The following is a 22,509-nucleotide window of genomic DNA, read 5'->3' as shown; positions in this document are numbered from 1 at the left end:
GCAATGGGTGGTCTAAAGAAGCACAGGACTGGAAAGAATTGGGCCAGATTGGGGGATCATTATTGCACACCCTGCCTTCTGGCAAACGAAGGCGCCTGCTGATTGGCAGGGCGACTCTGAACGGTACCCGCTACAAGGTCGCGTGCTGGACACGGCCGGGGCATTCTCTCGCCGGAGGGAAACCGAGGAGAGACCTAGCACAAAAGTACCACGCTAAAACGGCCACGGTTCCCTGCTCGCAGCAATTAAAACGACTCTAGCTCATCCACCTCACTTCGTCTCCTCCTTGGCCCCAATCTTTCACCTCCTTTTTTTTTTCCCTCCGCTCTTTTATCTGCACCACACCCTCGTTCGTTCGACTTTGTTGTCGTGCCACCCCCAACCTCGACCTACCCGACGTACCGTTGATTCTTTTCCCTTCCTATCATTCTTTTATAGATAATAATTATTTGGTGCACACTCCCGGGACAAGCTCGCCGTCGACGCGAATCTGCCCAAGTTTTTTGGTCCCTTCGTCCGGACGACGGCTTCGAGTGCCTGACGCCAATCCTGCCTCTTCTCGACGCTCGCTTGAGAAACGCTCGCTCAATTGCCGATAGAATTTTAATACGACCGATCCTTCTTTGTCCGGACCGCAGGAAGACGCTCCCCGTTCCGCCAGCTCGACTTCCTCTCTTGTCGACTGTCTGTACTCGGAAAACGGCCTTCTGAAAGAGATCGAGCGCATTGGCTAGCCAGGATTTCTTTATTGGGAATCTAGTCTCTGCTGGTGTACTTTCCGCGCCGTTCCTCGGCCTCTTTGCCTCCCTAGGACGTTCGACATCCTCGGGCTTCTCGCGCCCTAGATTCTCGACCGGCCTACCGTCCGGACTGCGAGTGCCCGGTTCTGCTGCAACAGTCCCCAAAACCGTCCCACAGCGGAACTCAAGCGGGAGGGAACTTGAGACGGCTTTGAATAGGGCCGTACATGCTCTGAGATCCCATTGAGCGCTCTCTCTGCCTGTGCGACTGTCGGTGCATTCCAGCACGGCATATCCTTGCCTCCCGTGCCTTTTACCGGGCACGTCTAAATCTTCAAAACGGCGGTCCTATCTCACGTCACGCGGGACAGTCTTGTCCCTCCGCATCTTCTCGGGATGCAGGATATGTCTGGTCATCAGGCCGGGCCCAGCGCCCCGGGCCGCTTTGGCCACGCCTCCAAGCCTTCGAATAGCGATACGGGTTTCTCCCACGGCGCCTTCACGTCCAACATTTCTGGCTTTGCCGACAGGCATCCTCGCCGCGGAAACATTCCTACCATCAACACGCAGCCCATCCAACCTCACCAGCAAGGGCATGCCAACGGTGCTGACTTGACTACCCCCGGCACCGCTTTCGACATGCAGTTCACGCCGCTCCTCCCTTCCCAGTTGCTCCTGGGCAGCCCGTTCCAACCGGGGACGCCTGCCGCCTTCGCGAGCCCGCATTTCCAGAACGTAAACAGTTTCCAGCAGGCCCAGCAGCAGAATATCCAGCAACAGCAGAACGGCGCGTCGAGCCCGGTGCAGCAGAACATCTCCCCCCAGATGTATCAGTCGATTGTCTCGCCCTCAGCCTACGGCGCGCCTCAGTTCTACTCGCCCCAATCTCCAACCGGTTCCTTTAACAACGTGGCGGGCCAGATCCAGGTCTCCATGCAGCCAACGTCGCCCGTGTCCATGGGCCCTGGCATGGTCACCGGGACCAGCCGCACCGTGTACCTGGGCAACATCCCTCCAGACACGTCCGCCGAGGAGATCTTGGGACATGTCCGCAGCGGACAGATTGAGTCGGTCCGTCTGCTCCCGGACAAGAACTGCGCTTTCATCTCGTTTTTGGATGCGAGCTCCGCCACGCATTTCCACTCTGATGCCATCTTGAAAAAGCTCTGCATCAAGGGCCAGGACATCAAGATTGGCTGGGGCAAACCATCGCAGGTTCCGACTTCGGTCGCCCTTGCAGTGCAGCAATCTGGTGCCTCTCGGAACGTTTATCTTGGGAACCTGCCCGAGGATATCACCGATGAGGAGCTGCGCGAGGACCTTGGCAAGTTCGGCGCCATTGACACGGTGAAGATTGTGCGCGAGAAGAACATCGCGTTCGTGCACTTTCTGTCCATTGCCAACGCTATCAAGGCTGTTTCGCAGCTTCCCCAGGAGCCTAAATGGCAGTCACCGCGCCGCGTATACTACGGAAAGGACCGCTGTGCCTACGTCTCCAAGACGCAGCAGCAGAACGCCGCCCAGTACCTTGGAATCGCTCCTGGCTATGCGCACATGCTGACGGGCGCTGACCGTGATCTCATCTCAAATGCTCTGGCTCAGCAGTCGGTGGCCGCTGCCGCCGTGGCCACCACTGCCGGCGGCATCAGCAATTTGGGCAACCGGACTATCTACCTTGGCAACATCCACCCCGAGACCACGATCGAGGAGATTTGCAACGTCGTCCGCGGAGGTCTGCTGCACCACATTCGATATATTCCCGACAAGCACATCTGTTTCGTGACGTTCATCGACCCCACAGCTGCGGCGTCCTTCTACGCGCTGAGCAATCTCCAGGGGCTAATGATCCATAACCGCCGGTTGAAGATTGGCTGGGGCAAGCATTCTGGCGCACTCCCACCCGCGATTGCCCTGGCTGTTAGTGGCGGGGCTTCCCGAAATGTGTACATCGGCAATCTCGATGAGACGTGGACCGAGGATCGGCTGAGACAGGACTTTTCCGAATATGGCGAAATCGAGCTTGTTAATACGCTGCGCGAGAAGAGCTGTGCCTTCGTCAACTTCACCAACATTGCGAACGCAATCAAGGCCATCGAGGCGGTCAGGGGGAAGGAAGAGTACCGGAAGTTCAAGGTGAACTTCGGCAAGGACCGCTGTGGTAACCCGCCGCGGCAGTTGCAGCAGTCCCAGTCTCCACGTGGTGAACAGGTCCCTTCGCCGCCTGCAAACGGCTCCCAGAACGGCAACTCCCCAACTGGCACGGCTGGTGCTACCGGCGCCGCTGCGCTGTTCAATACGTCAAATAACCCCCTCACCATGTACCTAAACCATGTCTCTCAACAGGCGCAGCAGCAACAGCAGCAGCAACACCATGCGCTGGCCGCTCACCAAGCGGCCCTGTTTGGAACGGCTGCTTCCTCACCTAACGAGCCGAGTCTTACTCTGGAGGTTCCTCAAGGCCCGATCTCTGGCCACCAGCAGTCGGCTAGCATTTCCAACGGTTACATCAGTAACCCGGCCACGTCGGGTGCGACCACCATTGGCGGCCTGCTCGCCCCAGGCAACCCACGTGCTTCTCACAATCGAGCTGTGAGCCTGCCTGTGCTGGCTCCTGGCTTCGAGAACGGTGGAGCCAGCCCGAACAGCCTCCACGGTAGCGCCGGGGGAAGCGATGGTGAGCGCCGCGGACATCAATACCAGGCCAGCTTCGGCGGCATGGGCGCGGGTTATGGCCTCGGCCTTCAAGGCAACCTCAACGGCTGGGTTGAGGAGGAGGTTGCCAACTAAATCCCCCACCTGCTCGGGTAGAGGGGATGTGCGTAGGAGGCGGTGGACCGAAATCCCGGGAACACAATTGGCTATTTGTTGTAATTGTCTGGTTGAACTTTTTGGCTTTGGTGCTCATCCTTTTCGTTTTTTTCGTCTGCTCCTTTACACACTCTTCCATTCCTTGTAATTGCATTGTTTCTTGCCCGTACCCTGTTTGGATTTTTTGTCTTGGTTCTCGCTTCACTTGATCCCGGGAATGGTCACGGTTCCCCTCTGCGCGACGGGAGAAATTAGTTTGGGGGAGAGAGGTGTAGAGCCTGCAGGGACGAGCGATGGGAAAGGAAATGTTTTGGGAAAGAAAGGCTCGATTTTCGCCTTGACACCGCGTCTGTGTGCGGGTAGGATTATAAGGAACTCCATGGAAAGGAAAATGTCATTGGATCGGCTGGCGGGATCGAGGATCAAGGGCGTGCATGGGTTGATGCTGCTTACAGCTAGCTAGCTGTAGGGAAGAAGGAAAAGGACAATCTCAGCAATGTCGACGTGTATAGTGCGAGTATATGGAAAGATGGGCGGCTGTGGTCCTGGTGGCATAATACATATCATCTACTCTATTCTGGCCGGTGTAGCCGCTTGGTTGCAGAGTGTCGCTATTGGTGAGACGGTACGGCCTGGAACGTGGCCTGCAAGTGCTGAGGCAACGAGAGACCACCACGGGTAACGTAAAATATCCAGGAACATACCGAGCGACTCGTCATTCCGAAGGAGAGCAAGGTTGGGTAATGAGAGCTGTGGCCTCGCCGTCTTGTGATTATTATGTACGTCGACCTCGCCTCCATAGACAACCCTAACCCTTAAGATAAGCCGACTTTACCCTCCACTGTTGCATTTGACGCGCATTTCGCATTCCACTTCCAAGACGGAGCGCGTCGTCGCATCATTGCCGTGACCAAATGCAGGACCATATTCACACTGCAAAACATATCTCGGAAAAACCACAGCCATGGCCTCAAGATCTGACACAGAGCTCCTAACAGAGCACTTTGGTTACCCGCCAGTGGTCGGTTCCTTTCCCCTGTCCCCTTTTCTCTCTTTCCTCACAGAAACTAATATGTTCCGTTCCCACTATAGTCCCTACTTGACGAGATAATCAACGCGGTGAACTTCCTCGCCGAACGTGCGCTGCACAGCATCGAGCAGGGCCTGCTGAACGCGCCGCCCGCGTCGCTGGGCTTCAGGCCGTCGAAGTACTCGGCCGGCCGTCCCAATGGTGATGCCAATGGTGGCGGGGAGACGCCCGAGGAGCTGGCGGCACGGATGCACCGCGAGGAGGTGGAGTCGGGGACGCACCAGTTGGAGACGCTGCTCTGGGCGAGCATCGACAAGAACTTTGACCGCTTCGAGATTTACGTGCTGCGGAATATCCTGACGCTGAAGGCCGAGGAGATGGGGTGGATGAGGTTGGGCCATTACGACGGGTTGGAGTTCCCTGCTCCCGGGCAAGAAGATGCTGCCGCTGCTGCTGGGGGAGGGGGCGACGATGGCAAGCTGACTGTGGAGAGCGTCAACCGGTTGAGGAGGAGGCTGCAGGCGAGCCAGAGGCTGAACACGATGCTTGTGGCGGAAAGGGCGAGGAATGCGGCGCTGTTGGGCGAGGTGAGGAGGCTTGTCGGGGCCGGGGCGGAGATCAAGGCCGAGACGACTGTTCCTGCTGGAGGGGAGGAGCAACGAGGCGAGGGGCATAGGGACGGGAAAGAGAAGCAACAGCAGCCGTTCCGCTTCCTCCGCGACAAGGGCCAACTCACCGACGGGGATGCCGAAACGCCGCTTACGACAACGACGGCATTTTCGTTGTCGCAGTTGCAGGCTCTGAGAGAGCTGTCGACCTCGCTAAGGGAGATCATGCCCGATTTGGCTGGCTCTGCTGGGGACGAGGAAGACACAGAGAGCGTTGACAAGGGCGGGAAGAAGAGTTGGCGGCGGGAGAGGTTGGAGTATGTCGAGACGGCGACGCGGAAGCATCTGGAGAATGTGCGAGGGCTGGAGTTCGGCAAGAATGGGGAGGTGAGGGACGGCGAATGGGATGGTGGCGGGCCGAGTTTGGCCAGGGGGGAGGTAGAGAGTCTAGAGAAGGTGGTTACTCTGCTTGGTGGTGGTGCCGGTGAGCAAGATAAGATGGACGAATCATGAAACGATGGGTAGGTTTGATTCCCATACTGGCTGGCGTTTTGAGTTCAGGGAATGGAACACAGGTAGCAATAGCGGGTTCGGAGCGGCGTTTGGGTCTAAATCATGATACCACACCCGTTTTCCTCTTAATTGACTTGTACACGTCTAAACCCGGCTCCGGCGTGCACTTATACCCTTGTATTGGAACGGCATGTTGATCGCTAACTATGTGCTGGCTGATTTAGGGGCTGTCGGTTCAGCTCCTGCGGCTCCTTTCAACCCCTCTATTGGCTCTAACCTGGGCTCATCCGCGGGCCTCTGCTCCTGTTTTTCATCCATTTTCTCCCCGTCAAGCTCATCTTTAGGGGCCAATACCGGTTCAGCTGGTACCTTTGCCTTCGATGGGTCCAGAAACCAGTCCGGCGTACCACGAGCGGCATAGTCCCCTCTGCCGACCCACGCCCCGAGAAGACGGCTCCATTTATAATCCCCACGGTATACGCGCTGAATCTCGCGGTAGGCATAGCCGTTGTAATACGGCAACCCTGTCTTGGGGTCTCTGTACTTGGCAGGGTGGTTGGTGATGACGCAGAGAGGAGGATGGGCCGGTTCTGCAGGAATTGTCAATATGTAAGTAAGGTCGTAACAATGAGAGGATACTTACTAGCGAGCTTATTCATTTTCCTTCCGAACAAGATTTGCGTCTGCACCTGCCGGTCTTTGATGGCAGTTTCGTCAAAGTTCTGGAGTATGATGCAACTGCGGGTTACCTTGCCTTCGCGGAGAGGCTCAGAAGCAGTGGCAGGTGGTTCTTGCGGGGCGTCAGGCGGCTTTGTCGCTGACGGCTGCGCAATTCCCTGGCCCGGTTGCAGCGGGGTGATAGGGGTTGCGGGGAGTGGAGGAGGCGGAACGGTGATTTTGTGTGCGGGAGTCGCTGCGGTAGATGTCGTGGCGGCTGGTGGAGGCGAAGCGGCGGAGGTGGTAATCGGTGTTGAAGGAGGCATAGAGAGTGGAGAGAGGGTATGTGATGTATTCGGAGCCGCGAGGACGTTGGATTTGCCGCTTGCGTGGGGGTATCCCAGTATGGGCATCTGTCCTCCTAGCATCGGAGGCGATACGCCTGCTGGCGGAGCAAGAACAGGCGCGGCAAGCACTCCTGAACTGGCCGGTTTGGTATCCGGCGGCGGGGGAATAGGCGGAGGTGCCATCGCCGCTGGTGTAGGCGGGGGCCCAGGTGGTGCTGCTGGTGGTGGTGGTGGTGCTGGTGCTGCTGATACTGGTGGTGCTGCTGGTGGTGCTGCTGGTGGTGCTGCTGGTGGTGCTGCTGGTGGTGCTGCTGGTGGTGCTGCTGGTGGTGCTGCTGGTGGTGCTGCTGGTGGTGCTGGTGGTGCTGCTGCTGGTACTGGTGGTGCTGCTGCTGATGATGCTGGTGCTAGTGCTGCTGATGCTGGTGTCGCAGTGAATGCGTCTTGTGCCGGGGAATCCGTGGTACAGTCTAGACGTGGGATTGGTTCTGTGTTGGATAGAGCGGGACCATCTCGGTTCTCCATCTTGAGGCCCGGCGGTTCATCAGCGGTCTTCGTGCCCGTCTTCTCTACTGGCGTCGTGGGCGTGGATGGTTCGCCGACTATGTCCGCCTCTTTGGCTGCCAGCGCAGCAGCAGCCGACTGTCTCTTCTTCCGTGGCGCCTTCTCCTCCATCGAGACTAGGTTCCCAACGTGCTTGCTCTGGCCCTCCTGCAACTCCTGGATGCCGCTCCAAAACGTCACCACAGGCCCGTCGAGCTTGCGGCTGTTCAGCGCCGCAATCTTCTTTAGGCGTTCCTCTTCCCTCTGTTTCTCCGCCTCCTCCCATCTGTTCAGGCTCTTCGAGTTCCTCTTCTCGACGATTGCTGCCTCCGCCAGACGCTCTGCCTGTGTCATGGGCGGCTTCTTCATGGCTTCTAACATCTTGGCCTTCTTCTCCATCCTCTCGAGCTGTTTCCTTCGCCTGAGCTCGTCGGTAACCATCTTCTGGTGGAGCTGCTGCTTGCTCATCCTGGTTGTCTGACGCTCCGAAGCGCGTGTGGGCATGTCGGCTGGAGACGGGAGCCAGCTTGTTCTTTCGGATTTCTTCGGCCGCGGCTGTCGGACAGGCTGCTCGATGCGGACCTTCTTTCTGAACTTGGCGGGTATGGCCTCCTGCGCTTTTCGTTTCCGCTGCATCATCCGCTTCTCTCGAGCTTGGCGCTCCAGCTCCTTTTCCCCTTCCAGCTCGTCGGTGTTGGCCTCCTTATCTTCCTCGTCCGAGGACGAATCCATTTGTACGTCCGACGCGTCATCGTTCTCGTCGTCGGTGAACCCCGCATCGTTTTCGTCCTCGGCAAAAAGAAGTTCGAGATCGGAGTCTTCTGCAGCGGGTTCCTCGTTTGCAAGCATCGACTTCATTCGGTTTCCGGCCGTCGACCGTTTCGCGCGCGACGTGACGAGCCATTCCACCTTCTCGGGTGCCCCCGCGTCACTTTCGCCATCGCTGCTGCTCGTGCTTCCCGGGTCAGATAGCTCGTCCAGCGACGACATCTTACGCTCGTCATCGTCAGTCGCCATGCCGACTGGTATCTGAACCGCGTCTCAAACTGGAAACGTTGTGCTTTCAATCCCGGGTCGCCATGCTTCGGGTGATAAAATACATTGTAGAGTCCCGAAAATCTGGGTGGAACCGTTCGCGTTTGCAGGGGGCGGGCATTTCTTGGCATCTTTGCCGGCGGCAAAGCTGCTTCCAAACTCGGAAACGCCCACGTTCCCTGTTGAATTGCGCCATCGGCCCGGACACCGAAGAGCCCCACTTCTCGCCGGTTTACCGGCCGGTCCTTTGCCTCCATTGTCGAGCGCCCGACCAGCCATTGACGCTGCAAACTCTTTATTCGACTTCCGTCGCGTGTTGATTCGACAAGTGTAAACCTTTTAAGACCCAGCTACACGGTCCACCAAGCAGCAGCGCAAGATCTCACCCAACATGTTCCGCCACGGCGCCCGCAGCTTCGCTACAAGCGCACGGTACTTTGCCGCGGCGGCCGAACCCAGCCAGCACCTCATTGCTGTGTCGAAAGCGCAAGGGATAGCCAAGGGCTTGACTGGAGGTAACAGGTTACTCTGCAAACCAATTTCTTCGGGTCTCTAACGCTGCCTCATGCTAGCCATTGGCAACACGCCTCTGATCCGCCTCAACCGCCTCTCCCGCGAAACAGGCTGTGAAGTGCTCGGAAAAGCCGAGTTCATGAACCCTGGCGGGTCCGTCAAGGACCGTGCAGCGCTATACGTAGTCAAGGACGCCGAGGAGCGGGGGCTTCTCCGGCCGGGCGGGACTGTGGTCGAGGGCACGGCGGGCAACACGGGCATCGGGCTGGCGCACGTGTGCCGCAGCCGGGGCTACAAGCTGGTCATCTACATGCCCGACACGCAGTCACAGGGCAAGATCGACCTTCTGCGACTGCTGGGTGCCGAAGTCTACCCCGTGCCCGCCGTCGCATTTGACAACCCGCAAAACTACAACCACCAAGCCCGGCGGCACGCCGAGCGCCTCGACAATGCCGTGTGGACGAACCAGTTCGACAACGTGGCGAATCGGCGCGCGCATATTGAGACGACCGGCCCCGAAATATGGCACCAGACCGGGGGCAAAGTCGACGCCTTCACGTGCGCCACGGGCACGGCCGGCACGCTGGCGGGGACTACCCGCTATCTGAAGGATGTATCGGGCGGTAGGGTCAAGAGCTTCCTGGCCGACCCCCCCGGGAGTGTGCTCCACTCGTATATCACCTCGGGCGGGAAACTGATTGAGCGGACGGGGTCGAGCATCACCGAAGGCATTGGGCAGGGGCGCATCACCGACAACCTGAAGCCCGATATTGACTTGGTGGATGGGTCCCTGCACATTAGTGACGAGAAGAGCATTGAAATGGTCTACAGGTGCCTGGACGAGGAGGGGCTCTACCTTGGGGCGAGCTCGGCCCTGAACGTGGTGGCTGCGAAGGAAGTGGCCGAGAAGCTGGGCAAAGGCCACACGGTCGTGACCATCCTTGCCGACGGCGCCTACCGGTACGCCGACAGGTTATTCTCGAGAAAATGGCTCGAGTCGAAGAAGCTGCTGTCGGCCATCCCGGAGCATCTGCAAAAGTACATCGTCCTGCCATAGCCAGCCAGCAAACGCAATATTGTTACAAATAGACACCTATATACATGTACATGAGCGACATTCAATACCCGTAGACTCCGTCTATGCTAGCCTCGGTTAGTCTTCCTCGGCCGCTTCCTCCTGAGATGCCCGCGGGTTGAACAGCTTGTTGTAGATTATCTCTCCCCTTCCCCCCTTCTTGCGGTCCTCGGCAGCGAGGGCTACTCTGACCTCGGATTCGACCGCGTCGGCCCGGTTTTGCAGCTGCATTGCTAACCCGGGATCCACCACCTGTGCCGCCAGGTTCAGCCCGTTCAGGATAGGCGACGCAACCCAGAGATACTCGTTCCGGTCGAGCAAATATGCCATCTTCTCCTTGTTCTTGTACGATAAATCCGGCTGGAGGTCGAGCAGGCCGGCGCCCTCGGGCCATAGCCTTACTAGCTCTTCGGCGTACTTTGTCACCCTCCCGTTCTTGTCCTTGCCCTCCTTGTGGTGCACGGCCAGCGCGGCAGCCATGTGCAACCTCGCGGCTAGGAACTGCGGATCCCGGTAAAACGGATACCGCCCTTCTGAGTCGGGTGTGGGTTTGTGGATGTCGCGCTCGCCTTCGAGCAGATCCAGAACCGTCTGGATCTTCTTAAGCGCGCTCTCGACCTTGGTCCTCTTGAAGTCATTCTCGATGGCGGGCTGCTGGATGTAGCAGAGAAGTTCGCTGATGGTCTCAGACGTGGAGAGCCGGAAGCCTGTCTTGTCGGCATGCTGTATGCACCGGATAACGGTATCGAGGGAACCAGCCAAGGCAGCTTTCCGGACGATCTTGGGCCACATGGTCGGGTCTAATTTGCGCTGTGCACGCTTGAGACCCTGGAGCAATGGCATAAGGTTGTTGGCGATGTAGGAGGGCTTCTTCATGCGATTGAGGATCCTCGTGAAGAGTTCTTTTGTGTTGGGGTAGCCGGTTATTTTGTCGACGTAGTAGAACTTGTGCACGACGCCGTCAATCTCTAGCCGGAAAGGGTCGCGCTGCAGCTTGTCCTTCCACTTGGGGGAGTGCATCTTCTTCTGCTCCTCCTGGGTAAGGTAGGTCGGTAGGATGAACTTTTCGCGAAACGTGTTGAGGTCTTCATTGAGCTGGCGCGAGCCGGTCGATTGAAATGAAATGATTTCGCTCGCTTGAAAGAGCAGGCATGTTAGCGAAGTCCTCTCGAGGACAGAAGGTTGGGTTCGCATGTTTGCGATGCCAGATACGTGCCTCGAAGCGCTGACGATGCCGACAGCAACCTCCTCTGGGCGCCAACACTGCTGGATATTGACGCCCATGTCTGGCTCCGGGCGGCCCGAAGGGCACTGGGACTTGTCGTGCCGAACATGGCTCCTTGACGAAGCAGTTGATGTTTGCCGTGAAGCTTAATGAACCGCGCGCGACCTGCAAAAGGGCTGAGGCTCGCCGAAATTCCCCTGCTGCCATATGGCGTTGCTTGACCTGGTTGGCTGGTGCCAAAATTTTGTGGGCCCAGAGATCTCAAAGCTCCACCAGCGTCCAATCGGCGCCAGCTATTGGCTGCAAGTTCAACATCTTTGAACCTCAGTTTCCATCGCATCGACTGAAACGAGCGTCTGCTGCTTCGCTCGCTCAGTAAACGACAGCCCCGAATCCCTCACCATGAATGTCATGCCGCTGGCAAGACGGCCGTTGGGCTGTCTCAAGACGAGCCTGCGCCGGGCGAGGCAGCAAAAGACTATTCTGGTCCGGAGCATGGCAACCGAAACGGCATCGCCCGACTCACCAGCAGCAACAGCATCAGCACCAGAGCATGGCTTCTGTGAGCCTCCCCGCGCATTCTTCTCCCGTACACTCAAATCATTCTGACTAACCACACCGTTCAAACGACAGTCCGCCTTACCGACCGCAAAACCAAGTCGATCCGCTCGGCCTTTGCCGTCTACCCATCCACCGCCTCTACCCCAGGGAGCACCCCATCCACCCTCCTGCCCCCGCCCAAGAAACCCCTCGACGCGCTACACGAGGCTCAGATCAAGAAGATGGACCCGACCGGCGCGCGCACGGCGCTCTTCTCCAAGTCGAACCGCGACGCGGTCAAGGTCGGCGACATCCTCATGGTGACGCACCGGCGCGGCGGCGAGCCGTTCGCCGGCGTGTGCCTCTCGATCCGGCGGCGGGGCATTGACAGCGCAATCCTGCTGCGCAACCACCTGAGCAAGGTGGGTGTGGAGATGTGGTACAAGATCTACAACAAGAACGTGGCCGGGATCGAGATCGTCAAGAGGAGGCCCAAGAGGGCGAGGAGAGCAAGGCTGACGTATATGCGTAAGCCGAAGCATGATATGGGCAGTGTTGAGGAGATGGTGTATGCCTGGAAGAAGAGCAGGAGGGTGTTTACGACGGCCAAGTCGAAGAAGGAGCTGGCGGCCGAGGCGAGGGCGGCTGCTAAGGGGGCTAAGGGGGCCAAGGGGAAGAAATAAGGCAGGGGTGGGTTAATGGTAAAGGTGTAAGGTTGGGATGCTGGGCAGGTCATGATTTGTTAAGTGCTTCCTAGCCGTGTATACCATGTATAGAATATACTTGTGGGAACTTGTGGGATTGCGCGCACGCTGGAAGATGTGATATCAAGAACTCCTTAGACAAGACGCTCGGCGAGAGAGCAAGTCTAGGAATATGCTATGGTTACACCACACAATACTGGGTCCGCGGCCGCTCCTGATACACGTCTCATTCGTATAGCGAAGGGCAAGCAGCTGGTTGCAGACTGTTTCGAGGCTTCTGGAGAAGCGAGCGCGTCTCCTGATCCAGCTCTCCAATCATCTCTTCTTTGTATATGTTGATAACGTCTACAACATAAGTATAAAAGATGGGCGGCTCTCTGTTCCCGTTGCTGTCCGAGGAAACGTATCTAGGCAGGTTATCAAGCACCTGGAGCGGAAGCCATTGGCCTTCCATTTTCTGCAGCAGAGCTTCCAATACCGTCCACATTTGCGCGAGAGTCTGGTATTTCGCGTGGTGCTCTTTGGCCACATTACAAAACATCACGATGGCGGTGTTCAAGTCCGCAGAGAGAACCTCGCATTCTATCATAATGGATGCAACTATCTCGGCTTGTTCCCTGGCGCAGCCATTCCGGAGAAGATCAAGCACGGGTCTCTCAAGGAAGGTAGCTAGTTGCCGGGAGATATATAGCTTCGCTGCATTGCGGAGATGTGTACTTAAGTGTTGGTCTCGGAAAAATCCTGGCAGAGCCGAGAACTCAAAGCTGTCCGCAAGAATAGCTGAGGGCCAAGATGCTTAGACTCGATCCAAACAGAGGTTGAGTCGAGCGTGGCTTTGTGTCTGGCGTCGCGGTAAACGGTAACATTAGGAGGACAGGCTAGACTGGAAATGTACTCACGTCCATTGCCATGGGCGGCTGAGCCCGAGATCGTTGAACGCACGCATGGGACTTCGCTCGTCGTTCGCGCTGTCTTCCAAAGCGTTTATAGCCTTAGGAAACGGCCCGGTTCTATAGCTTAAACGGATGGCTCCGACGCTAGGGGAACAGTCGTCAACTAGATGTTTTCAGACGGGTGTGATATTGTCTCGTACCTGATCAGGCTCTTCCTTTGAAGGATAGTAAAGGCCGTGATCGTCATGCTCTACCGGCGGCGAAGTTAGGCTCTCAACGGCTGTGGACGAGCGGTTGCTCAGCACTTCCTCTTCTTCCTCACCCTCGCCTACCGTGTCTCTGATCGACTCCAGGGCAGCCCAACCGGTTGCAGCAAAGAGGCTTTCACCCTGTGCGCAATGTGGCATGTTTGGTCCACTGCGGACCGTGTCTCGGGTTTCTTCCATCTTAGAAGTTACCGTCTGGGGTACCTCCTTACTACTCTCCGCGAAATCCTGCAGAAAATGTAGATGACGGTCGATGGCTGCTAGGCATCCGTTTCCTTAATCGTGCCGAGAGCCAACTGGTTCAGTGCTCAGTGCTTATGGGGAAGTCCCCTCAAATCTCCAAGAGCCGACCGTTCCAACCTCCCGCCGGCCAAAGCGTCCAGGACTATGGGCTGCCAGTGACACTGAAAGAGGCTAGGGTAACATTCTATGGTGTCTACATTCGTCTCTGTAAATCCAACGGTGATAACAGCATGTGAGTACCGCCTAGCTTTTAATTACTACAAGTTAGTCATCTCCTATGCTTTAGAAGATCCAAGCGAGGACATCCGCCTAACACAGCTCCGCATGTCTGGAGTAACGGAAGGTGTTTTAGCTTAACTTTCCTACTGAGGGGTACGGTGTCCGAGACAGTCACCGAATTGATTGAGACTCGTGTCTCGGGAACCACCGGCGGGAGAAAAAGAGGGCAGAAAAATGAGCCATCGATGCATGCCAGCAGTGTGCATGCATATGCATGTATTGGACAGTACATCGTAGGGCCGTCTAAGCCGGTTCCTTCATCTATTTTCTCACTTGACCGCTTCCTCCCCTCTTTCGCTTTTTGTTCCCAGGGGATGAGTTAACCCTAAGCGCGGATGCAGCGGGCAGTGCCGGTAAGTGTAGCATGCGAAAGTCATCGGCAAATTCCGGTGCATGGATACGCACCGGTTCTTCTCTTTTAGCTTAAGTGCACACTAGCTGCAGCACCTTGTTGGTCGGCTGCCATCTGGTTGGCTCCTGCTGCGCCAATTCTCGGCATTTGGGCAAGGCTTGGCAACATCAGCATCCTTTGGACCCCTTGTTTCCTGAGTCGTTTGTTTCGAGTTTGCTAAACATAACTACGTATTTCAGCACACTGCCCGTTCCTTCTCGCCATCCCGCGCGTAATCGTGCCGCACGATGGCTACTGATCGCTGCATGCCGCTGGTGCAATCCTTGGTTCGAACCGTCTCGAGGATCTCTTGTCAGCATCTGAGATCCAAGAACTTGAGGGATTCTCGGTTGGTTCGCAGTCCCTTGCCGATTCTCTCTGGGCAAATCCCTCGGAGGCGGTGAAGGCGCTGCAGAGGAGAGGGCGGATGCTCTGATATTTCGATATTTGCTCCGGACCTGACTGTCCGATGCATGTTTTCCTGCAGGACCAGGCGGCCGGCAGAGTAACGTAGCAATCTGGACAAGCCATTTCAGTCTGGTTGTCCTCAGAAGTTGTTGGAACCCCCCACGTGTCTTCCAAGGTAAGTGTATGTCCCAGAGAGGAGGATCGTCTCGCAGGGATTACACCATGGACCCGCTTCAGTCCAGCCAACACCCGGGTCCAAGACTCTTGGCGCGTCCCTTTGCAGGTGGGGGAGGGGTTTTCCCTCCGTACACAGTACGGTGCTATCCGTATTGAAGGGTATTACACAGACCACCCAGCACTACTTTTGCAGGGCGATCGAAGGGTGGAACATATATATTGAAGAACAGTACTCTATTGCGACATCCAAGCTACCTTTTAAAAATAATGAAAGGGGACTCTATATCGCTTTTGATTAAGATAAAAACTTCAGTAAGAAAGGAAATATCTTCAATTCGCGTCTTGTGGGAAAATCTGAAGTGGTTTCCGGGGGTTTGATGGCGGATATCGTGCAAGTCGCTAGCGCGGTAAAATGATTGAAAGCAGTTGAAATGGCCTCGGTAGTGCACGAGCCAAAACCTCTGAGGGAAACGTCTCCTGCAGGTGGTCCTTAGTTTCTTGGCGTCGCTCTTGGCTGGCGTCCGAGTGCAGTAAAGAACGCTGCTGCGCCTCCCTGGTTGATGACCCGTGATTGACTGCCTTGGCGACGAAAATCCACCCTTCAAACTCGCCGACCTCTTCCCACTTTCTATTCTCTAGATTGACATCTGATTTTGCGTTTGTGGCAGCTTCGGGCTGAGCTCTCACTCTGGCTGACAGCCGTCGGCGGACAAGACGTCCCGCAATCCTCGATCGGAAGCTTCTCCTGCTTCTTTCGCCTTCTCCATCTCCATCTCGCTACACCATGCCGGCCACGGGTCGCATAGACAGCTGAGTCCTGCTCTGCAAGCTGTTTGGATTTTGCGGCTTCTTGGACAAGCACCCCGTCGATTGGTTGTTTGCTTTTCGGATACTAAATTGGCAAATCTCATCATATTTTGCTGCGTCGCTCAATATATCACAACCATTCGCAATGGAACGCTTCAAGCATCTGCTCGTGGGGCAGATCAAGGCGCTGCGTCCGTCATTTATGTCCAAGACACCCCACTTTAACTTTATCACCGCGCACTGTGAGTGTCATGCCGTTAGAGCGTCGTTCGCAATACCCTGCTAACTCCAGCCAGATTTCTGGATCGTCGGCCTAACCCTGCTTGGATCTGTCATCATCTACGGTGTTGGCCGTGGGAACGTAGCATACATCGATGCCCTCTTCTTCGCCAGCGGGGCCAGCACCCAGGCCGGCCTAAACACAGTCGATGTCAAGCAGCTCAACACCTTCCAGCAAATTATCCTCTACCTGTGGTCGATGATGGCGAATCCCATCACCGTTCACTCATTCGTCGTCTTCCTCCGTCTCTACTGGTTCGAGAAGCGCTTCCAGCACGTTGTCCACGAATCTCGCCTGAGGAGAGGCACCATCTCCAGGTCCAAGGCCAAGGCAAACCCCGACATCGACGATGTCGAGAAGGGTGTCAATGGCCGGAAGATCACCGTTATGCTCAATGGCGCCAGATCGCGCATCACGAACGATGGCACCCTGCTAGAAGTCCAGATGGCCCCGGACCAGGCGGGCCCGGGCCAGGCGAGACCTACGCTCAGAGCCGAACCTACGAGCCAATCCTTGCCGGGTAGTGCCGTTGCGTCACCAGAGTCCCGCAAGCCCGAGATTAAATTTGCTCGCACCGTCACCAAGAGCGATGGCTTGGGCGAGGACGCGCTCAAGCTGCCTCCGTCGCGATCAGACCAAGAACACATTGCCATCTTGGAACGACAACGGAACGCGGACGATGAGGTGCTGAGAATCCCGAACCCGAGGGATGCCGAACGCGGCGTGCGTCCGGAACCAGTCGAGGCGGCATGTGCCGAGGAATCGGAGCTGCTTTCGCCCCGCGCCGACGGATTGGGCTTGGCCATCAACGGTGAGCCCCAGCTACACCGTGCTGACAGCCGCCACCAGGCCATCACAATAGAAGAGCCCGACCGCCACAAGCTTCAGACAACCGAGTCGGACGATATTGTTGACGACGTTAGGGCGGCCGTGCACGCTTTCTCGTTCCTCAAGATTCGGAAACCCGGATTCCTGACTCGCCGCAACAAGAAACCACACAGCAAGGAGGATGAGCCGGGTACTGGCCCTTCAAAATTCCATAAGCGACGCCAATCGTTCCAGACGATACGTAGTGTGTTCACGAGGGACAAGGTCGAGGGCACGCCCTATCTCAGCTGGGAGCCCACCATTGGACGAAACTCGGCTTTTCCCGACCTGTCAGAGGAGCAGAGAGAAGAGCTTGGAGGCATCGAGTACAGGTCTCTAAAGACGCTCGCTCTGATTCTGGCAGGCTATTTCTGGATCTTCTCCGCCATCGGAGTTATAGGCATGCTACCTTGGATCCTGAATGTGGACACCTACGGCCAGGTCGTTGACGAGGCGGGCCAGAGCAGGACTTGGTGGGCTTTCTTCACAGCCAATTCGGCCTTCATGGACCTGGGTTTCACCCTGACCCCGGACAGCATGAACTCGTTTAATACGGCCCCGTGGCCGCTGCTGTTGATGAGCTTTCTCATTGTCATCGGGAATACCGGGTTCCCCGTCATGCTTCGCTTCATCATCTGGGTCGCTTCTTACCTCGTGCCCGTCGGCACTGGCGTCTACGAAGAGCTGCAGTTTTTGCTCGACCACCCTCGTCGCTGCTTCACCTTGCTCTTCCCTTCTGGCGCTACCTGGTGGCTCTTTTGGCTACTCATCATCCTCAACGGCGTTGATGTCCTGTTTTTCATCGTTCTCGACCTTGGGAGCGGACCGGTAGTCGACTTGCCGGCCGGCATCAAGATCTTGAACGGCATCTTCGTAGCAGTTTCTACCAGAACGGCAGGCTTCTCGTGTATAAATCTCGCGCTCCTCCATCCTGCCGTCCAAGTCTCGTACATGATTATGATGTACATCTCCGTCTTCCCGATCGCCATCTCCGTCCGCCGGACGAACGTGTACGAAGAGAAGGCGCTAGGTATATACAGCCAACAGGATATTGAGGAGCAGGCAAGCAACACCGATCTATCCTACGTCGGGGCCCATTTAAGGAGGCAGCTATCGTTCGATTTGTGGTACATCTTCGTGGGATTTTTCATCATTTCAATCACAGAGGGCCCACGCCTCATGGCCAACGACTTCCCCATGTTTGCCGTTCTCTTCGAGGTTGTCAGTGCCTACGGCACCGTCGGGCTGAGCCTAGGTTATCCCACGGTCAACATGTCGCTGTGCTCCCAGTTCAGCGTAATCGGGAAACTGGTCCTCATTGCTATGATGATTCGTGGCAGGCACCGTGGTCTTCCATACGGCCTGGATCGTGCTATTCTGCTTCCCAGCGAATCGCTCAACGCCAAGGATGCTGCCGACGCAGATGCGAGAATGGCAAAACAGCTTTCGCATGCGTCTGGTGCCACCGGTGGTCCTCGCGCCGCCAGTCTGAAACGACATAAGAGCCTGAGTGGTGATCATGGCAATATTTTGACCTCACTGCTGCACCCCGGACCGGCTGTCCCTCACGAGCCAGCGATGGTAGAGATCCATAGGAGATCCACGGATCCCGGCGGGGAAGACTCAGAGCCATACGCAACTAGAGTCAGCTCACGGCGAACGGAGCCCGGTATCACGAGGAGATTCGACTTCTTCGCTTCGCCTCGGCCGCGCTCTTCTAATGACAACGGGAAGTAGTTGGGTGCGATCAACAACTTTCCGGCGGTGGAACTTTTAGCTTTGTGAGGCGCAGTGTTTATCATTTGGCAGTGTCTTGAGCCAGCGTCTGGTTCGCAGAGGACCACTGCACTCTGGACTGGGTTTCTGGCCAAGGCAGAACAGGTTATCACAAAACTGGGACAGGCAGCGCTCCTTTTCTATTTTCTTTTCGGTAACGGAGCTTGGCATGGGCCGAAGCACTTGAGCATCTAGTAAACACCATAGAGCACGAACGTCGGGCACTGGGATACATTTGGCATCGGAGTATGGGCGTTCGGCATAGAAAAAGACTAAAAGGGGGGAGGGAAGTTGCTGCTAGACACGACGCACAATACATTCCCCCACGGGGAAGAAGGGGACAGGCGTTGTTCGGCAAACTTTGATGGGTATTGTCGCTCGTTACGACGACCACAACGACGTCAGGCAGGTATCGCTGTAGGGAGGTCCATCGTTTTTAGAATATTGTAATGCGCGTAAAGACCTAGTTACTGGTGATTACTCACTCCTAATCTACTACGGCTGTTGGCAAGAGGATACAACTTGTGACAGTCGGACCAGATGGGAACAGGCTTTAAAATTACCGGTCCGATTTGTGCGGCAATTGTAAATCAAATCCCAAGGTAAGCATTGGTCCAGAAAAAGAAGATCGGAAACAGTAATCGAAATACGGGGTGTATCGACGATGGCGATAGAGAAAGAGAGAACAGGGCGGAATGATGTGCAAAATGACTACTTGCTGTAGCTGCAGTCCTTGGAGCATCGTGATTCTCAGCACCCCAAACAAGTCGCTAACAGGGATCATGGCAGATAGGGTGTCTATGACATTCTCGTGGAAACTTCATAGCGCCGTGTGGCTTGTGGAATGTGTTTGGGGCAGTCCCGGTAGTAGTCCCAGTCTATCAACGCCGACCCATCCAATCATCCATTCCCAAATCAAACTCGTGATACATATAAACAAACCCCCAAAACAAGTAGTAGTTATCCCCTCCCACAAAAGCTTCACTTGCCCGCCGCCCGCGCCGCCTGTCTAGCCTTGTCCTTCTCGCGCTGAATCTTCTTGAAGAAGGCGCTCTGGCCCTCACCCTTCTTGGGCTTCTTGAGCGCCTTGTTGGCCGCCTTGTTCTGCTCAATGTAGGCCATGTCTTGCCCACCGCTGAGCTCCCCTAGCGTACCCGCTGTGCGGCGCACGCCGTTGCCCTTCTTCTTGCGACCGCCGCCCCCACCGGGCCTGCCAAAGAGGTCGTCCGTCTCGACGTCCTCCTCGACGCCCTTGTCATTGTCCACGAGCGTCCGCTGGAGGAGTTCCCGGCATTCCTGGGGCGTGGCGAAGGCTAGGTCCGGGGTCTGCTCGATGTTGGCGAGCTGCGTGATCACCTTGAACGCGTAGCCCTGATCAACGAGGAAGGCTTGGCGCTTGGAGGAGTAGTACATCTCCTGCGTGTCTTTGGAGACGAGCGAGTAGAAGAAGGCGTTGAAGCCCTCGTCGTTGCGGCGCTTGGCCCGGAGGATGCGGCCTAGGCGTTGGGCTTCCTGACGACGCGAGCCGAAGTGGGACGAGATCTGGATGAGGACGGTAGCCTCGGGCAAGTCCAAAGACGTATCGCCAATCTTGGACAAGAAGAGCGTGTTTACGTCTGGGTTGTGCTGAAAGTTCTCGAGGACGTGCATCCGTTCTGTCTGGCTGGTGCCACCGTAGATGAAAACTTTTTTCAGCTTGAGTGCGTACTGCTTGAGGGAATACAACTCGTCTGAAAAGACAATGATCTTATCGCCGCGCTTCTCGTGGTAGTTGATGAGATACTGGCATGCCTGGAACTTGCGCGGGTTCATAGCGTATAGCGTCCGCTTCATACGTGCGTCCGCCCGCAGATATTCGTCGTAGAATTCTGTCGGCATCGGGCACCAGACCTCCGCGCACTGCACCTTGGCGATGTGGCCTTGCTGTGATAATTCCATCCAGTTGGCTTCGTAAAGCTTGGGCCCGATAAGGAAGTTGAGGTGCGAGATCTTGTCGTCCTCTCTCAGGAGCGTTGCCGTTAAACCGAGCTTAGAGTGCGACTTGATGGAGGATATGACCCGCCTGAACATTTCGGCAGGGACAACGTGCACCTCGTCCAGGAGCATCAGACCCCATTCCCGCCCTCTCAGGAAGTCCATCATCTTCTTGGAATCGTGCGAGCGCTCCCGGCTGTTGGTGACCATGGAGTAGGTGGTGACGATGATGCCCGTACTGCCAGAGAACTTGTTCTTGCTCTCGGCCGTAAAGATGGCGATGTCGTCCGGGTTAATGTTAGACCACTTGAGGAATTCCTGGCGCCACTGCTGGACAGACATGGAACTGGTACACAGTACGATGACGCCTTTCTTGATTGTGCAGGCGGCCGTGATACCAACTAACGTCTTGCCGGCGCCGCACGGCAGGACGATGATACCGCTCTTGGCCCGGCCGTTGCCGAACATCTTGCTCAGGCTCTTTTCTTGGTACGGCCGGATTTGTGTGTTGGGGCGGAGGTCAATCTCAAGATTCGGATTTACGTCGTCATTCCTGAAGTCATATTCTTCCAGGATGGGAAAGCCAATGTCAAGGCAGCGCTTCTGGACGATCTCAACCGAGTTGTCCGAGATTTCAAACGCATGGACAGCTTCTTTATCCTCGTCATCGTCTTCTTCATTCAGCGTGGCAAAGAGGTCACCTTCGTTGGCGGTGCCGCCTTGCTCGTCGGCCTTCTTGTCTGGTTGTTTCAGGTTTGCTTGGTGGACGCCGGCCGCGTTCTGCGTGCCCGGAATGACGAGCCCGCCCATGGTGGGCGCATAGCTGGTCGTGAAGCCGTCAGACCCGTGAACACGAAGGCCGCCTATCACCTCGTCCTTAAGCAGCATCTGCAGTACCTTGGCATCCACGCTCTCTACGAAATATTTGTTCTTCTTCAGGACCAGCTTAACCTTGCCGTAGCTCTTGGTGCAGTCGTCGATGGACTTGCGAACGGCCGCAGGCAGAGGCGTCTTCAAGAACCGTTCCAGCGTATCTATGATGTCCTTCGGCCGGAGACCCACGGATACCGCCGCATAGAGGCTGTGCATCGTCAGAACGTACTCATGGAGAAACGTCGGACGGGATCTCGGCTCGGCAATGGTGATGAGGAAGTCGGTTGCCCCGGGGGCCTTGGGGTGGAAACGCTCGAGGATGATGGTGTAGTTCTCTGGGTCTATCCACAACGGGTAATTCTGGTGGTCGGGCTTGAGAGGGAGGTGAGAGAAGTCACGCTTCCGGAAAAACGGAGTGGCTGCATCGTAACGCTTCAGTTCCTTTCCTTTGTCGTCACTTTGGCTCTGCATCCGCTTCCCGAGAGCGAACTTGTTCACGAATTCGTCAGCCTCCTTGCCCATCATCGCCTCGCGCTCCCTCTGGGCCTCGGTAACGTCTTCGTCAACGTCGTCAGCATCTGACATGACTTCGCTGTCGAGACTGCGTGGCGTCGCCGGGCCGGGAGTGGACATGGCAGAGGTTCGCCCCGCCTTCGCTACGCCCGTCTGCGCCGATGGCGCCTTTCGCTTCGGGGGCATCGTCGCTGTTTCTTCTGAATGTCCGTCACTGATGGCCAGTGCCGGAAGTGAAGAAGATTGACCTCGACGATGTTGATGCCCGACGCCGTCAAAGGAATTGACAACCCACAGAAGTGACGGCAAGGATGAAGTTTGGAAGAACGGAAGATTGGCCGCCGGTGCGAACCATACAGTACGTAAGCTGGTTCTAGGCACTACCCGGAATTCCGGGGCAGTCAGATTACTAATAAGACAAGGT

The 22,509-nt window shown here is 56.5% G+C and overlaps 8 protein-coding genes across 8 annotated transcripts; 5 read left to right on the top strand and 3 right to left on the bottom strand.

Moving 5' to 3' along the window:
- Positions 1 to 1,136: 1,136 nt before the first annotated feature.
- Positions 1,137 to 3,527, top strand: MFIFM68171_10903 (uncharacterized protein; the record flags this gene model as incomplete). The annotated part of the gene is made up of 1 exon (XM_071066322.1): positions 1,137 to 3,527. One exon carries the CDS (start codon positions 1,137 to 1,139, stop codon positions 3,525 to 3,527), a length of 2,391 nt encoding a protein of 796 aa, XP_070922423.1.
- A 985-nt stretch (positions 3,528 to 4,512) lies between these two features.
- On the top strand, positions 4,513 to 5,699 carry MFIFM68171_10902 (uncharacterized protein; the record flags this gene model as incomplete). Its single annotated transcript, XM_071066321.1, has 2 exons — positions 4,513 to 4,569; positions 4,641 to 5,699. The coding sequence occupies 2 exons, from the start codon at positions 4,513 to 4,515 to the stop codon at positions 5,697 to 5,699; spliced, it is 1,116 nt and encodes a 371-aa protein (XP_070922422.1).
- Positions 5,700 to 5,903: 204 nt separating this feature from the next.
- On the bottom strand, positions 5,904 to 8,263 carry MFIFM68171_10901 (uncharacterized protein; the record flags this gene model as incomplete). Its single annotated transcript, XM_071066320.1, has 2 exons — positions 5,904 to 6,289; positions 6,343 to 8,263. The coding sequence occupies 2 exons, from the start codon at positions 8,261 to 8,263 to the stop codon at positions 5,904 to 5,906; spliced, it is 2,307 nt and encodes a 768-aa protein (XP_070922421.1).
- Positions 8,264 to 8,672: 409 nt separating this feature from the next.
- Positions 8,673 to 9,851, top strand: CYS17 (Cysteine synthase 1; the record flags this gene model as incomplete). Its single annotated transcript, XM_071066319.1, has 2 exons — positions 8,673 to 8,796; positions 8,854 to 9,851. 2 exons carry the CDS (start codon positions 8,673 to 8,675, stop codon positions 9,849 to 9,851), a joined length of 1,122 nt encoding a protein of 373 aa, XP_070922420.1.
- Positions 9,852 to 9,947: 96 nt separating this feature from the next.
- On the bottom strand, positions 9,948 to 11,203 carry MFIFM68171_10899 (uncharacterized protein; the record flags this gene model as incomplete). The annotated part of the gene is made up of 2 exons (XM_071066318.1): positions 9,948 to 11,005; positions 11,086 to 11,203. The coding sequence occupies 2 exons, from the start codon at positions 11,201 to 11,203 to the stop codon at positions 9,948 to 9,950; spliced, it is 1,176 nt and encodes a 391-aa protein (XP_070922419.1).
- A 293-nt stretch (positions 11,204 to 11,496) lies between these two features.
- On the top strand, positions 11,497 to 12,317 carry MFIFM68171_10898 (mitochondrial 54S ribosomal protein bL19m; the record flags this gene model as incomplete). The annotated part of the gene is made up of 2 exons (XM_071066317.1): positions 11,497 to 11,656; positions 11,728 to 12,317. The coding sequence occupies 2 exons, from the start codon at positions 11,497 to 11,499 to the stop codon at positions 12,315 to 12,317; spliced, it is 750 nt and encodes a 249-aa protein (XP_070922418.1).
- Positions 12,318 to 15,947: 3,630 nt separating this feature from the next.
- On the top strand, positions 15,948 to 18,686 carry TRK1 (low affinity potassium transporter; the record flags this gene model as incomplete). The annotated part of the gene is made up of 2 exons (XM_071066316.1): positions 15,948 to 16,044; positions 16,099 to 18,686. 2 exons carry the CDS (start codon positions 15,948 to 15,950, stop codon positions 18,684 to 18,686), a joined length of 2,685 nt encoding a protein of 894 aa, XP_070922417.1.
- A 1,020-nt stretch (positions 18,687 to 19,706) lies between these two features.
- Positions 19,707 to 22,271, bottom strand: SSL2 (DNA repair helicase RAD25; the record flags this gene model as incomplete). Its single annotated transcript, XM_071066315.1, has 1 exon — positions 19,707 to 22,271. One exon carries the CDS (start codon positions 22,269 to 22,271, stop codon positions 19,707 to 19,709), a length of 2,565 nt encoding a protein of 854 aa, XP_070922416.1.
- Between the last annotated feature and the right edge of the window lie 238 nt (positions 22,272 to 22,509).

The sequence above is a fragment of the Madurella fahalii genome (genome assembly GCF_045866475.1).
Source record: "Madurella fahalii IFM 68171 DNA, scaffold_6, whole genome shotgun sequence".
In the NCBI taxonomy this organism is placed as follows: domain Eukaryota; kingdom Fungi; phylum Ascomycota; class Sordariomycetes; order Sordariales; genus Madurella; species Madurella fahalii.
This window is presented reverse-complemented; position numbering and strand designations above follow the sequence as displayed.